The sequence below is a fragment of the Rhinatrema bivittatum genome, chromosome 9 (assembly GCF_901001135.1).
Source record: "Rhinatrema bivittatum chromosome 9, aRhiBiv1.1, whole genome shotgun sequence".
Classification (NCBI taxonomy): Eukaryota; Metazoa; Chordata; class Amphibia; order Gymnophiona; family Rhinatrematidae; genus Rhinatrema; species Rhinatrema bivittatum.
Window position 1 is genome coordinate 223,432,704 of NC_042623.1, and position 16,360 is coordinate 223,449,063.

The following is a 16,360-nucleotide window of genomic DNA, read 5'->3' on the forward strand; positions in this document are numbered from 1 at the left end:
GGCATCTTTCTCCAAGGAGTACAAGCATCTCAAGAAACGTGCACAGGGACATCACATAAGGAGCCCTACCCTGGTGGGGAATCTCATTACACAGTCAGGGCTATGTAAAACTATGCCCATGTGTATCTGTTTCACAATTTACATCTGGGGCTCTTCATTTGAAGGGCCAGAGACATAAAACAACATGTTATTTCCAGGGGCGTCCCATTTTTTCTTCCTTTGACATCAGCAAGATTGCTTACAGTCTTATTGAAGGCCATAGTCCCCCTAATAGTAAAGTTAAGGAAACCCATTTATTTCCTGGCCAGATGAAATCTCGTCCATGTCAGTAGTCCTCTCCTGCCAGAATTCTGGAAGACGGTAATTTGACAAACAAATGGTAATCAATTATAGAGGTGACTATATATATATATATATATATATATATATAAATAAAAAGAAATCAAAATATCAATGAATCTGGCGAGAGCTGATAGAGCACTTGTTGTCACCTTATTTCTCTAAACCTGAGAGCTCTCTATCAGCTCTCGCCGGATTCGGTCATGTTACGCATGTTACACTTTATATTGGTTTCTCAATAATGAACATGTCCCTTCATGCACGGCTAAACCTGTTGGTCTGGGGAACATGCCCCTTTTCCGGTTTCTACCATATCCGATGTTATTGGGTCCTTCTGTTCAAGGACCATAATCTATTATGGAATAGGTTTTTTTTCCATATAAACATCTTGGAACTGCGAATCCTTCTGGTTTGTGCTACAGGTACTCTCCCATTTCATGTAAAGGATGGTATGGTTGATTCAGAATGATAGTCTATGAAAGTAACGAAGGATGCACAGGGTTCATGACCCTCTGCCAAAACTCTCAACAGATCAGTTATGACATCTTGGTCATGAGGCCTCCCTTCACAGAACAGACCTTCCCAGAATCTCCGACTCATTAATGGATCACCTTCACAGGGTCTTCCAACCTAAAAGGTGTATTAAGAAATTGTTTTCACATATTTGTGGATGATATATACTGCATTATGGATAAATGACAGTGTAACATCGTCAAAAGACTATTAGGAGTTGGATGGCAGAGGAAGAGAAATTTCTTATCTATTAAGTTTCCCTTCCTTTAGTCCTGGCTACACCAGTCCAGACAAGTAGATTGTTCCTCCCTACCAACAGATGGATTTAGAGATCACATCTTCCTCTGACATCATTACAGCTACTTAATGTGGTACAATTCAGAAAATCCCACAGTATTTTAAACAAAGCACTTAATTCATCCCAAGTATTGAAATTAATTTGTTACAAATTTCAGAACCAGATCCTCTAACAAAACCTCCTCTCCATTACATGAGGTAAATAAACAAAACTTACTCATATCTTGTAAACTTCCTGTGAATAGGCATTTCTTATCCATATAATCTGAAAGAAGCATATCCTTTGCTATGCCATGGCTCAATTTCCCGGGAAGGTCCTGCACTTCCGGGACTAAAGGAAAGGAAATTAACAGGTAAGGAATTTCTCCTTCCTCCTCATCCTGCTATACCAGTCCAGACAAGTATAAAGTACCAAACCCCAACCAATCTGGGCAGGAGGAAGTAGGGGCCAAATTAAGGACACCAACTCTGAAAAGATGCATCCTCCTTAGACCTAACATCCAAATGGTAATGTTTGATAAAAGAGTTCAAAGAGGACCAAGTAAGCCGCTTTACAAAATGTACTCTTGTGCAATAGCCACAACTTCAACCCAGAAATAAGATTGAGCCCTGGTATAATGAGCTCAGAGAAAAGATAGAAGCAGCATAACAACATAGTAATGACAGCAAATAAAGACTAAATAGTCCATCTAGTCTGCCAAGCGAGTGGTCCACGGTAGTAACTGCTGCACTATGCAGGTTACCCCCATGCAGAAATGTTACACCTAAAGTTAACATAGGTTACTCCTTTTTATTCATTACTGTAAATATCACATGCGATAGGAAAAGGGGTGTGTTTTATGGTAATGGCCTAATTATCACAATGTGTGCTATGTTAGCTCTTAACATAGGTATTACCGCAAAGTGCGTTAACTTTTCGCACTTTGCGGCAATACCTACATAATTGCATTTTCCTACACAGAGAGAGAGAGACTATCTACAAGGCCCTTAGTTGTACAGTTTCCTGTCCAACAGAAAAGGTTTGATATTTGTGCATCATTAATACCTTTCAGGTATTTGAAGGTCTGGATCAAATCTCCTCCAGGGTATACATATTTATCTCCTTCAACCTCTCCTCATAGGTCTTCTGAAACAGACCCCACCAACATTTTGGTCACCTTCCTCTAGACCAGTGATGGCCAACCTTTTGAGCTCAGTGTGTCAAAATTCATAAAAAAACCGAGCATAACTCGGGTGGTGTGTCACTTCTAGAAAAATCCATAATTTTGTGATATTTGTAGCTCTAATCAACAAAGTTATAATTTTAATATATATACTGTATTTATTAATAAAGCAAAAACAAATAATTCTTTACCTTACCTGCTTAGTGACTTTTTTGTTGCTGAATTTCATTGGCTAAATCTTCAATTGAAGGTTGGTATTTCGTACACTTCAAGTCCAAGCAAGCGTTACAAACTTCATCTGTCAGTCGGTTTCTTTTATTGGCTCCCATTCATGTTCACAACACTCCCTCCCCATCTCCCAGGCATGCACACATTCATTCTCACACACACAGACCCCCAGGCAGGCACCCATGCATTCACACACATACACCCCCAGGCAGAGTCCCATTCATACACATTCACACACTAAAGGTAGACCCCCCCTCTCTTTTGCCAGCAACCTCAGAACCTCTCTCATTCCTCTGCTGCCACTGTCACTGATGCCGCGTGGCTATTGCGGAGGTGCCGATTGCTGCTACTGACACTGAAGTCCATTCTGCTGCCTCCTCTGTGCAGGCCCCGTGGGCTTCCACTTTCTCCATGCTGATCTCGTACATTGTGAGATCCGTTGAGAAAGTGCTATTCTTGCACATTCCCAAAGAGTACATGTGCCAATCACTAAAAAGTACATTTTTTTTTTTTTTGCCTTTGCTGTCTGATCTTAGTTTTCTAATTGGTTGGTCACAGGCTTTTTTTTCACCTTCCCTTTCTTATTTTTTTGCCAATTCCTTTTATATTGTCTTTTTTTCTGTTTCTTTTTTCTCCATCTTCTTCCCTCAAACACACAGTCAGGTTCTCATTCTCACATGCATTTCTCTTTCTCACACACACAGGCTCTCACTGGCACATGCTCTCTCTCATACAATCATCCATATACACAGGCTCTCACTGGCACATGCTCTCTCTCATACAATCATTCATACACACAGGTTCTCACTGACACATGCTCTCTCTCATACAATCATTCATACACACAGGCTCTCACTGGCACATGCTCTCTCATACAATCATTCATATACACAGGCTCTCACTGGCACATGCTCTCTCTCATACAATCATTCATATACACAGGCTCTCACTGGCACATGCTCTCTCTCATACAATCATTCATACACACAGGCTCTCACTGGCACATGCTCTCTCTCATACAATCATTCATACACACAGGCTCTCACTGGCACATGCTCTCTCTCATACAATCATTCATACACACAGGCTCTCACTGGCACATGCTCTCTCTCATACAATCATTCATACACACAGGCTCTCACTGGCACATGCTCTCTCATACAATCATTCATATACACAGGCTCTCACTGGCACATGCTCTCTCTCTCTCTCACTCACACACACACACAGGCTCTCACATGCTGTCTCTGCATTCAGGTCCTCTCTCTCAACTCACCTCATTCACGCACTCTACGGGCCCTCAGCCTCTCTCACCTCTGGGCCTCCTCTTCGCGGGTCGCCGCAGGATGGGCTCTGCAGCGGCCCTGATCTTCTCGGGCCGCGGCAGCCCTGCTACCGGGCCTCTTCCTCTTCTTGGGCCGCTGCGACTTGGGATTCGCAGCGACCCGCGGCGGCTCCTCCTCTTCTGCACGCACTGATTCGCTTCCTCCTTCCTGCCCACGTGGCTCCGGCAACATTTACTTCCGGGGCCGCACAGGCAGGAAGGAGGAGCATCAGCGCGTTGTCTTGAGCCTCATCGCTGCGACGCATGAGCCTCCCTGCGCCCGGGGGCATTGGTGGAGGGTAGGGGGAAACTAAAAAACACATTTAAAGGCTCGGCGCAGCTGAAAAAGAAAAGGCTCGGCGCAGCCGATAAAAAAAAAAAAAATTCCTTATAGTCCTCGAAACGCTGCGCGTGTCAGCCAAAACGGCTCGGCGTGTCACCTCTGACACGCGTGTCATAGGTTAGCCATCACTGCTCTAGACTGTTTCCATCCTGTGTCTATCCTTTTTGAGATACATACTCCAGACCTGAACAAAGTATTCCAGGTAAGGCCTTACCCAAGAACCTGTGCAAGGGCATTATCACCTTTATCCTGCTGGTTATTCCACACCCTATGCAGCCCAGCATCATTCTGGCTTTAGCTACCACTTTGTCACAATGCTTCACTGCCTTCAGATTGCCAGACAAATCATGCAAGGTCCCTCTCCTGGTCTTTGCACATTAGACTTTCACCCTCCCATCACATACAGCTCTTTTGGATTACCACATCCAAGGTTCATGACTTTGCACTTTTTGACATTGAATCTCGGGTGCCAAATGTTCGATCATTCAAGTTTTCTTAAATCACTTTTCATTTTCTTTACTCCTTCAGGCGTGTCTGCTCTGTTACAGATCTTAATATCATCTGCAAAAAGACAAACCATTCCTTCTAATCCCTCCACAATGTTGTTCACAAAGATATTGGCCCTTGAGTAGATATGCTGAGGAGACTCTGTCCTTAATCCATCTGGCCAAGGCCTCGCCCTTGAGAGGATCTCCAAACACCACAAATAGCCTATCCGATTGCCGAAAGGAATTAACAACTTCAAAACATCTTAGGAGAACCTGATAGACATAAAAAATCTCAAAGACCTACTCTCACCCTGACATTTGACCTTGCAAAAAGTTGAGAGGCAAATGGACCGATTCAAATGAGATACGGAAAGTACTTTGGGTAAGAAAGAATGCACTGGATGAATAGTCACTGAATCAACAGAAAACACCAAGAAGGAATTCCTACAGGATAAGGCTTGCAGCTCTGAAATATGCCACATTGAACAGTTCGCAACCAAAAACACCATTTTAAGAGAAAAATCCTTGACAGTCACCTACTCAGTCCCTCAAAGGAGGGGGGCAGGGGAGGTCATTGTCTCAATATCCTAAAGAAAGCAAACAGAGTGGGAAGCCATCAAGAGACCTCACATCTTACCTCTATAACAGGAAATAGCTGCAACCTGGACCTTCAGAGAACTCAATCCCAAACTCTTGACTCCACTGGAGAACAGATAAAGCAAATGTTGCTTACCTGATGTAACAGGTGTTCTCACAGGACAGCAGGATGTTAGTCCTCACAAATGGGTGACATCGAGGATGGAGCCCAACCACGGAAAACTTCTGTCAAAGTTTCAGGAACTTTGACTGACCCCTACTGGGCATGCCCAGCACGGCACTAACCCTGCAGCCAGCAGGGGTCTCCCTTCAGTCTTGTTTCAAAGCTACAGGCAGTGCCGAAAAATAAAATAAAAACGAACCCAACACCGCGGGGTGGCGGGCGGGTTTCGTGAGGACTAACATCCTGCTGTCCTGTGAGAACACCTGTTACATCAGGTAAGCAACATTTGCTTTCTCACAGGACAAGCAGGATGGTTGTCCTCACAAATGGGTGAGTACCGAGCTGAGGATGTCCTGACTTATACCAAATGTACCCAACGGTGTGCAACAGGCACAACAACTGGGGTGGAATTTGGGGAAGGGCATCCGCACCCTACCGGGAAGGTGGAAGGGTGTTGGTACATCATGTTGGAAAAAGGTTACGCAAGACAGATTGGCCGAAGATGGAATCCTGTCTTCCAGCTTTGTCCAAACAATAGTGGGCTGCAAATGTATGGAGTGAACTCCAGGTAGCAGCCTTGCAGATGTCAGGAAGCGGCACCGATCGAAGGTGTGCTACTGAAGTCGCCATGGCCCTCACAGAGTGTGCTTTGACACGGTCTTGGAAAGGAATGCCAGCTTGCTGATAGCAAAAGGAAATGCAGTCCGCCAACCAGGAGGAAAGAGCCTGCTTACCCACAGGTTGTCCCAACTTGTTAGGATGGAAAGAGACGAATAATTGAGTGCTCTTCCTGTGAGAAACTGTACGGTCTAGGTAAAAGGCTAGAGCCCGTTTACAGTCTAGGGTATGCAGAGTCTGTTCCCCGGAGTTGGAGTGGGGCCTGGGAAAAAAGATAGGTAGTATGATGGATTGATTGATGTGAAACTCCAAAACTACCTTAGGTAAAAATTTAGGGTGAGTGCGGAGTACCGCCCGGTCCTGCAGGAGTTTAGTGTAAGGCGGATAGGTGACTAGGGCCTGTAATTCACTAACCCTGCGAGCTGAAGTGATAGCCAAAAGGAATAACACTTTCCATGTGAGATATTTAAGGTCACAGGAGTGCAGAGGTTCGAAAGGTGGCTTCATAAGGCGACCAAGAACCAGATTAAGGTCCCAAGATGGGGCCGGAGGACGTAAAGGTGGCTTCAAATGGAGCAAGCCTTTAAGAAAGCGTGTTACAAGGGGTTGTACTGATATAGGAACACCCCCTATACCTTTATGGAAGGCGGCTACCGCACTGACATGCATTCTTATGGAAGAGGTCTTTAGGCCTGATTCCGATAGATGCCATAAATAGTCCAAGAAGCTAGAGATTGGACAGGAAAGGGGATCAAGGGACTGAGAAGTGCACCATGATGTGTACCTTTTCCATTTGTAGGAGTACGATTTTCTCGTGGAAGGCTTTCGTGAAGCTATCAGGACACGAGAAACTGAATCTGAAAGGTTAAATGGCTGAAGGACTAACCTTTCAACATTCATGCCGTCAGGGACAAGGCTTGGAGGTTGGGATGGAGGAGGCATCCGTCGTTTTGAGTGAGCAGATGCGGGTCCTTTCCCAGAGGAATGTGCCTGCGGATGGAGAGATCCTGGAGTATGGGAAACCACACTTGGCGTGGCCAGTGCGGTGCTATCAGGATCATGGTTCCCCTGTCCTGACACAGCTTCACGAGAGTCTTCGACAGAAGAGGAAGTGGAGGGAATGCATAGAGCAGACCGGTTGTCCACCTGAGGGAGAATGCATCTCTCGGGCGAGAGTGCTGGCTCCGAATGAGAGAGCAATAATTGTCCACTTTGTGGTTCTGAGGGGACGCAAAGAGGTCTATGTGGGGAGAACCCCACTTGTGAAACAGATAGGTCGCTACCAGAGGATTGAGTGACCACTCGTGCGGTTGGAAGACACGGCTCAGCTGGTCTGCCAATACATTGTCTACTCCCGGCAGGTAGGTGGCCCTGAGGTACATGGAGTGGGAGAGGGCTTCTGCCCAAATCTGCGCAGCTTCCTGACACAAAAGGAAGGAGCCTGTGCCTCCCTGCTTGTTTATGTACCACATGGCCACCTGATTGTCTGTCTGAATTAAGATTGCATGGTTTGACAGGCAAGTTTGAAAAGTCCTGAGAGCATAGCGAATGGCTCGCAGCTCCAGGAAATTGATCTGGTGTTTGGCTTCCTCTAGTGACCAGAGTCCTTGAGTTTGTAGGTTGTTTACATGGGCTCCCCAACCGATGATGGAAGCGTCGGTGGTGAGAATTATTTGAGGATCTGGTGGGTGAAAAGGCAAGCCCTGTAGGAGGTTGCACTGATTCGCCCACCAGGCAAGAGATAGACGGAGCATGTTTGTGATGCGAACAATGGAGGACAGAGGCTGAACAGCTTGTGTCCATTGCTGTCTCAGAGTCCATTGTGTGACTCTCATGGCCAGGCGAGCCATGGGAGTCACATGAACTGAGGAAGCCATGTGTCCCAGTAAAACAAGGAATTGACGAGCTGTTGCTGTGTGTTGAGACTGCAGCTGGCAAGCTAGGGACACAAGGGCTTGAGCTCGTTGATGAGGAAGGAAGGCTTTTGCCTGTAAGGTGTCCAAGTCTGCCCCAATGAAGGATAAGATTTGAGATGGGACTAAGTAGGATTTCTCGTAATTGACAAGAAACTCTAGAGATAGCAAAGTTTGAATGGTTAGGGTCAGGGAGGACCGAGCAATCTGCTGGGTTGGGGCCCTGACTAACCAATCGTCCAGGTAGGGGTAGACGTGGACTCCTTCCTTCCTGAGGAACGCTGCAACCACCACGAGGCATTTGGTGAAGACTCGTGGCGCGGAAGCCAGGCCGAAAGGTAGCACTCGATATTGGTAGTGATTTCGGCCTACTAGAAAACGCAGGTATTTGCGATGAGATTGCGTGATTGCAATATGGGAATATGCGTCTTTGAGGTCTAGAGAGCAGAGCCAATCCCCTCTCTGCAGCAGAGGAAGAAGCGAGCCTAGGGTTACCATCTTGAATTTCTCCTTGCAAAGGTACTTGTTGAGGGCCCGGAGGTCGAGGATCGGACGAAGTCCCCCTGACTTTTTGGGATCCGGAAGTACCTGGAGTAGAACCCCAGTCCTTGTTGTAAGGGAGGAACAGGTTCTATAGCGTGTGACTGTAGGAGAAGAGAAACTTCCTGTTCTAAAAGAACAGAATGGTCTGTGTGACTCCACGCCTGTAGAGGTGGGGAGTTGGAAGGAAGAGTCAGGAAGTTGAGATGGTAACCCCGTGCAATTATTGCTAACACCCACTGATCGGTGGTGATGTAATGCCACCTTTCCAGAAAGTGGCACAAACGACCTCCCACTGGAATGGCTGGAAGAGGGGTTTGGCAAGTGCTCTCCAGGCAAAAGTCAAAAACCAGCAGCAGGGCCAGGTTGTGGAGCTGCTGCAGGCTTTGGTTTACGAGTCTGGCGAGGTTGAGTCTTATGATAAGATCTCGCTGGCCTAGCCTTAGCTGATGGGGGATAATACTTTCGTTGCCTGAAGAAAGACTTTTTGGAGTCTTTCCTAGATGGCTGTTTAGGAGGCAAGTCAGGAGGGATAGATGAGAGCTGTCTTAGTGTCTCATGATGATCCTTTAAGTTCAGCAACGATTTGCTGAATCTGCTCACCAAACAGATTATCCCCTAGACAGGGTAAGTCAGAAAGTCTGTCTTGAACCTCTGGTCGTAGGTCAGATGACTTAAGCCAAGCCCAGCGTCTGGCGGAGATGGCTGTAGCAGAAAGTCTAGTGGAAGCATCAAAGACGTCATAAGCGGTTCTTATTTCGTGCTTCCCAGCTTCAAATCCCTTATTTAGGAGAGACTGGAGCTGCGGCTGGAACTGTTCTGGTAAAGCATCTGAGTAGTCTTGCATCTGCTTTAGAATGACCCTATTGTATTGAGTCATATATAGCTGATAAGAAGCTATTCTAGAAATCAGCATAGCTCCTTGGTACACTTTCCGTCCTATACTATCGAGGAATTTATTTTCCTTGGTAGGAGGTATGGAAGAATGTGGCTTTAAGCGTTTAGCTTTCTTTTGGGCTGATTCTACCACAACAGAGTGATCTAATTGTGGTTTTTGAAAGCCTGGTGCTGACTGTACAAGATAGGTAGAGTCAGCTTTCTTGTTTACTGGAGGAACAGATCCAGGAGATTCCCAATTCTTTTTCAACAGGTCTAGAAAAACCTGATGAATGGGAATAGAGGTTAAGATTTTTGGGGCATCCAGGAATTGGAGCAATTCCATCATCTGGTGCCTGTCATCTTGTTCAGATTGAAGTTGAAAAGGGACTAATTCTGACATTTCCTTCACGAAGTTTATGAAAGAGAGGTCCTCAGGGGGAGAACGCTTTCTACTCTCTGTTGGAGAGGGTGGTGAAGGCAAATCATCGGTGTCAGTAGAGGTATCATCACCCCAAGTGTCATAAGGATCACGAGGAGGCTGAATACCTGAAGGCCCCGGTTGAGACTCCGAAAACCCGGAGGGAATCACCGGGGGTATCGAGGAAACCCTCGATGGAATCGATGCCGATGCCAGCATCGAAGGAATCGGAGCCGGCATCGAAGGAATCTGTGTCGGCATCGGCATTCTCGGTGGAGCTGATGTGCGTATCGCCCCCGAGGAATGTATCGGTGGCGAGGGACGACAAGGCATCGATGGAACTACCCCCGAAGGGGGAATCCGATACGGTGTTTCTCCACCCGATGAGATCGGTGACCCGGGTAGCACCGTTGGAAGGGCTTTAATAAGCGCTTCCATACGGGCGAGCAGCGGTGCCAGCGCTGCTGGAATCGGGTCGGTGACTGGTTCCACCGTCGGTGCCGGAGTCGGTGCCGAAGGATGCTGGAACCGTAGCATCGCCTTGTCGATGGCCTCCTGGACCAGCCGGTCCAGTTCTGCCCGGAGACCTGGGGTAACAAGACCCGGCTCGACGGGAGAGGGAGGCTGAGGCTGAGCCGGCGGGACCACCGTCACCGGTGGAATCGCGGCTCCCAAACCCCGAGGCGATGAGGGTTGCCTCGGTGTCTGCGAGACAGGAGTGGACGGTGCCGCTTCTGCTCTAGACTTTTTAGGCGGTGGCTCGGCCGGTGCGGAGGTCGATGACGTTGATTCCTCGACGGGCCGAGACTTATGACGTCGATGGCGATGTTTCTCCTTCCGATCCCCTCGAGCATAAGGGGAAGGGACGGGAGTCGATGGCCGTGAAGACATCGATGGCGGACGGTCACCGGAGGGCTGTCGATGATGATGGACCTCGACTGTGCCGGTTCCGATGACGTCGATGCAATCGATGGCGTTGGGGTGCGAGCATGGAAGAGGAGCCCCATCTTCTCCATCCTGGCTTTGCGACCTTTTGGTGTCATGAGGGCACATTTGGTGCAAGTCAGGACATCATGCTCACTTCCTAAACACAAAACACAGACTCTGTGCGGGTCCGTGATTGACATAGTTCGGGTACAGTCCGGACACCGACGGAACCCCGACGCCATGGCCATGGGCCAAAAATTTAGCCGCGGGACTGTCGACTGCCAACAGGCCTCGAGGGCCAAACGACGGCAAAAACTCACCGAAGTTCCGCGGACTGAAAATTTGAAGAAGGGAGACCCCTGAGGGGCAAATTTTCTTCAGAATAACGAATTCCAAATTCCTGTCAGGAACGTGGTTAAGAGCTCTTCTACCGCGTGGCTACTGCTGCGTGGAAAAAAGAAGACTGAAGGGAGACCCCTGCTGGCTGCAGGGTTAGTGCCGTGCTGGGCATGCCCAGTAGGGGCCAGTCAAAGTTCCTGAAACTTTGACAGAAGTTTTCCGTGGTTGGGCTCCATCCTCGATGTCACCCATTTGTGAGGACAACCATCCTGCTTGTCCTGTGAGAAAATAACAAACATCAGCATTAGAATAAATACTGAAACCCATGAATGGGAAAAATAATGTTCATAGAAGACCAAAAGAAATTCCCTCTCCACAAGGTTCCTGCTCAGGAAAATCAACTGAACATTCTCTTGTCCTATGCATAATATGTGCGCTGAAAATTGAGTGAAGTTCTCTTCTGCCCAGTGAAAGAGGGAAGTTGCTTCTTCTGACACTCCCAGGCTCTGAATGCCACCTTATTTGTTCATATATTCAACTGCAGTTGTATTATCAGAGATCACTCTTACTGCCTTTCCCTTTGCTAAGAGAAGAAACTGAAACAGAGCTAGTTTGATAGTCCTAGTTTCCACAGCCTGTTGATAGACCAGCAGGCTTCCTCCTGAGACCAGAGTTCTTCAGCTACCTGATCCAGACAGTGTGCTCCCCAACCTGGTAGGTTCACATCCATGATGAAGTTAGCATGGGGCACATTTAAAACTAATCAGAAAAAGTTCTTTTTTACTCAACGCACAATTAAACTCTGGAATTTGTTGCCAGAGGACGTGGTTAGTGCAGTTAGTATAGCTGTGTTTAAAAAAGGATTGGATAAGTTCTTGGAGGAGAAGTCCATTACTTGCTATTAAGTTCACTTAGAGAATAGCCACTGCCATTAGCAATGGTAACATGGAATAGACTTAGTTTTTGGGTAATTGCCAGGTTCTTATGGCCTGGATTGGCCACTGTTGGAAACAGGATGCTGGGCTTGATGGACCCTTGGTCTGACCCAGTATGGCATTTTCTTATGTTCTTATGAGAACTATCCATGAGGGAGGCTCCAGGTCCATGCCCTTTAAATTCTGAAGCAAGGTTCATCAAGCAAATGCGACCCTCACAGCAGCAGGGAGAGGAAGACTGCGCTTGAAATCTTGAGATTGGGATGACCAATGGGAGGGTAGCATAGCCTGCAGGGGATGCATGTGATCTCTGGCACAGGAAATGAGATCCTAGGTGATGGCTATCAATCCAAGCAACTGCAGGTAATCCAAACTCTGGGAGCATTTAGAAGAAAGACTATCTGTGCTTGATCTGCAATCTTGGTAACACTCATGTGAGTCAGGTAAGCATGACCTCTGTTCATATCAAATCGAGATCCCAGATATTTCACAGATTGAGAGGAGAGAAGGTTGCTCTGCAAAACTGATCACTAGCCCAAAAATCGTTCTAATAGTTGGACAACTCTGACACCTTCTTAAAAAGATTTGGATCTTATGAGCCAATCATCCAGAAAAGGGTGAAGCATAATTCCCTTTCCTCAGACAAGCAGCTACCACCATTTTGGTTTTTTTTGTATATTTTTTGTTCATATATTTTATGATTGCTGTATTGTAACTTGCTTAGGTTAAAAAGAAAGGCGAGCCAAATGTTTTTAAATTACCTTAGTTAAAGTTCTTAGAGCTGTGGCTACCCCAAAGGAGAGAACTCTGAATTGAAAGTTTTAGTTTAGGATATAAAAACACAGAAATCTCTGATGGTCCTCTCTTATTGACATGTGTAAGTACACCTCTGACAGATTCAGAAGCAGCAAGAAATTTGCCTCTCTGTACAGCAACAAGAACCAACCGGAGAGTCTCCACCCTGAAATGGAAGACACGAATGCTTCAGACTGAGAATCAGTCTGTAAGAGCCATCTTTTTTTGGAACTAAATATAGAGAAAATACTGTCCTAGGTCTCAACCTTTAGCTGGAAACACTGGCCTTAACAGTTGTAACGTCTGGAGCATGGTCTGCATTACCACATTTTTGACAGCCAAGGAGCAAGGAGAAACCATTGAGGCATCATGGACTGGAGCAGCTAACTCTAGAGTATAGCCCTGCTGAATAACTTCAAAGACCCACTGGTCTGAAGTTGTGGGTCCATTCCCGGTAGAACTGCTGCAGATAGCTGCTTACAGGCAACACCAGAAAATGAACCCACCTGACTTCATTGGGAAGATTTAACTACCATGGAGGAGGCTGTAGAGTCCGGTCTCGTCTTCGAGCCGTGAAAGGGCTGGTTCCTGCCACTAAATCAATAAGAATGAGAAGCAGCTTGCTTGCCCAGTCAATACCTCCTGATGATATGCTACTCAGCCTGGCCTCTTGTCATGGTTTGCACTGCTCTGAAGGCCTGGATGGGTTGGATGGTTATCTTTTGACAGCTGCCATTCCCCACGGGTTCAGGAAGCCGCTAGGATTTCCAGTGGTAGCAAGAACCAGGCTGGACTGAGTACGGGACTGGAAAAAGGAACAGGCAGGTAAGCTGAAGACGGAAACAGAACAGGCAAAGCAGGATGCAGAGCCAGGGGCCTTCCACAAGGGCAGGAACAAGGTTACATGAAGATGACCAAAGATAAATAGTTAAACCGATAGCACTTATGAAGGATGGACGCCAGCTGAGGCTTTAGACCAGCAAAAGTGTGGTAGACAGGACTTCCTTACTACTGCGGTCTTTTTGCACCGCACTTATTGTGTTGCGTCCGGTCTCAGATGGCTTCGACCTCTGTGCCTCACCTTTCTCTCTGCTCTCCCCGTTAGCCTTGGGAAAATGGCTACCGCCGCGTCTGCTTGCCGCTCTCTCCGGCGTCCCCAGAACGGCTATGGCAAGGCTATCTGCCATGTTTCTCCTATGGGCCTCCTAGGGTGCATGCGCGCACGCCACCCACGTCTTTATCCACATCATAGCGGAAACCTCGGGGGCGTCCCCCTCGAGTGATCTCACGCCATCTGGGTATTTAGCCTGCCCTTCGTTTGCTAACAAATCGAGTTAGCAAGGATTGGATACATCTCCGGTCTGAGCTACTTTGCCAGTTCCGTGCTGCCGCTGGAAGCTCTCTCTACCCTTCGGGGTATTTCATCTAACCTGGGTACCCGCTCCTCGGGGGCCCTTTGCTTTCTTTCAGGTGCCTATCTGGGATACCAGGTACTCGCTCCTCGAGGGCCTGCTCTCCCAGCCTTGGTGCCTATAATCCAACTACTTTTACCTGCTGGGATCTACATCTATACAGCTACCAACTTAGTGAGTAATCTAACCTTTAACATTCTGTCTCATCTACAGCTCAGCACTGGGACCCTGCAACTGGAACTCCCTATGCTACCGTGTGCTGCTAACATCTACCATTGTGAGACGGGTCTCCTCTGAGGAGGGTCCCTGGACTGCTAACTACTGGATCACCTCACTACTGCCACCTCTGGTGGTATCATCCAGCTGTATAATAAGATACAAATCTCTGTGTTTGCGTGTCTCGAGTCTAGCCTAGTACTGCGGTTCCTCACGGGGCTCCTCCCCATGAGAGTGGTCATCACATCAGTACCCAAGAATCCACTCCAACATCTCAAAACCATAACAGATTGCTGACTCCATGGATTCGGCTCAGCTCACCGCATTGCAGGCCATTCCAGGCCTGGCCCAGCGAATCTCTGAACAGAATCGCTGGATAACTTGACTACTGCCTTTAACCAGTTGCACGCACAGATGAATACACCGACTACCGCAGGTAAAGAAGTTACACCGCCAGAAGTTGTCAGTCAAGACTACGGTACCTCTATATGCTCCAACACGCTTCTCAGGTGAAGTTTGGAAATGCAGAGGATTTATCAATGTTGCATGCACTTTTCTCTGAAACCTAATCATTTTCCTACAGCCAAGACCACTTATATCTTGTCTTATCTGAACGGAAGAGCATTGGCTTGGGCCTCTCCGCTGTGGGAGCGCAAAGACCCTATCCTGAATGATCTTGCCGGGTTCCTTGAATTGTTCAGATCAGTATTCGATGACCCTGCCCGGTACACGACAGCAGGATCTATGTTGGTTCATCTCAAACAAGGTAATAAACCTTTATCAGACTTCGCCATAGAATTCAAGACGCTGGCGTCAGAATTACATTGGGACCCTAGATGCCTGAAGACCCTCTTCTTTGAAGGCCTGAACTCCTGGCTAAAAGATGATCTGGCAGCTCGAGAGATGCCTGAGATCTTAGCTGAACTAATGAAGTTGGCAACAAGGATTGATCACAGACTTCGTGACAAGGTTCAAGATGTCAAGAGTCCCAGAAGTCCACTTCAGGGAGAGACTCGAGTCAAGTCTATACCCAGGCCTATACCCTCAGGTGCTGTTGCCGGTAAGAAGAACCAATGCAATTAGGCCGCAGTCATTTAACTTCTAAAGAGAGAAGAACGCGAAAGAGGTTGGGACTATGCATGTATTGTGGACAAGCTGGTCATGCTGTACAAACATGCCCTATATGTCCGGGAAACTGGCAGACCTAAGTCCTGTGGGAGGACTCTTCTTAGGTCTAACTGCACCCTCTCCTCCACTCTCTCTTCCTGTATCCTTAATCTGTGGACTTCTAGAATATCAGACCCTTGCCTTAGTGGATTCTGGGGCAGGAGACAATTTCATTTTCAAGCGTCTAGTGGAACACTTGTGGATCCCCACCACTACCATGATGTCTCCACTACTCCTATCTTCTATTCATGGGGAGCCCTTACTGGGCGAAGTAACCCTGCTCACCGAACCAGTGAACTTATGTACCGGAGCTCTTCATACAGAGACTATTTCCTTCTTTGTGCTAGAGAAGGCCATGCACCCTTCAGTACTGGGGCTACCGTGGCTGCAGAAGCATATGCCTCAATTCAACTGGGCCACTCTGGAGCTTTCAGGTTGGGGTCCAGATTCCCATGGCGCGTGCCGGATGGACATTTCTCCAATACCCTGCATGCCAACTACCCCGTTGCTGCTTGGGCTGCCGCCTCAATATGCATCTTTTCCAAAAAAGCTGCTGATCTATTGCCTCTACACAGATCATATGACTGCGCCATCAATTTGAAGCCTCTCTCTGTAGTAGAAAATAAAGCGGTCACAGTACATCCAGGAGAATCTTCAAAAAGGCTTCATAAGACCCTCCAAGTCTCCTGCCGGCGCAGGCTTCTTCTTCATGGGGAAGAAGGACGGAACATTACGTCCATGTATTG

At 47.4% G+C, this 16,360-nt stretch overlaps 1 protein-coding gene across 12 annotated transcripts in view; it reads right to left on the reverse strand.

Annotated features, from left to right (window-relative positions):
* YEATS2 (YEATS domain containing 2) overlaps positions 1-16,360 on the reverse strand; it is a 799,337-nt gene that overhangs the window by 181,104 nt on the left and 601,873 nt on the right. For 10 of the 12 annotated variants that reach the window (XR_003858765.1, XM_029617009.1, XM_029617017.1 and 7 more), the window contains one exon: positions 1,367-1,480. The exons of the other annotated variants lie outside the window; for them this stretch is intronic. Coding sequence is in view for 9 of the 10 variants with exons in the window: in XM_029617009.1 (XP_029472869.1) it covers positions 1,367-1,480 (114 nt within the window). In the remaining variant the exon portion in view is untranslated. The remainder of the gene's footprint in view (positions 1-1,366; positions 1,481-16,360) is intronic. 12 annotated transcript variants of the gene reach the window in all.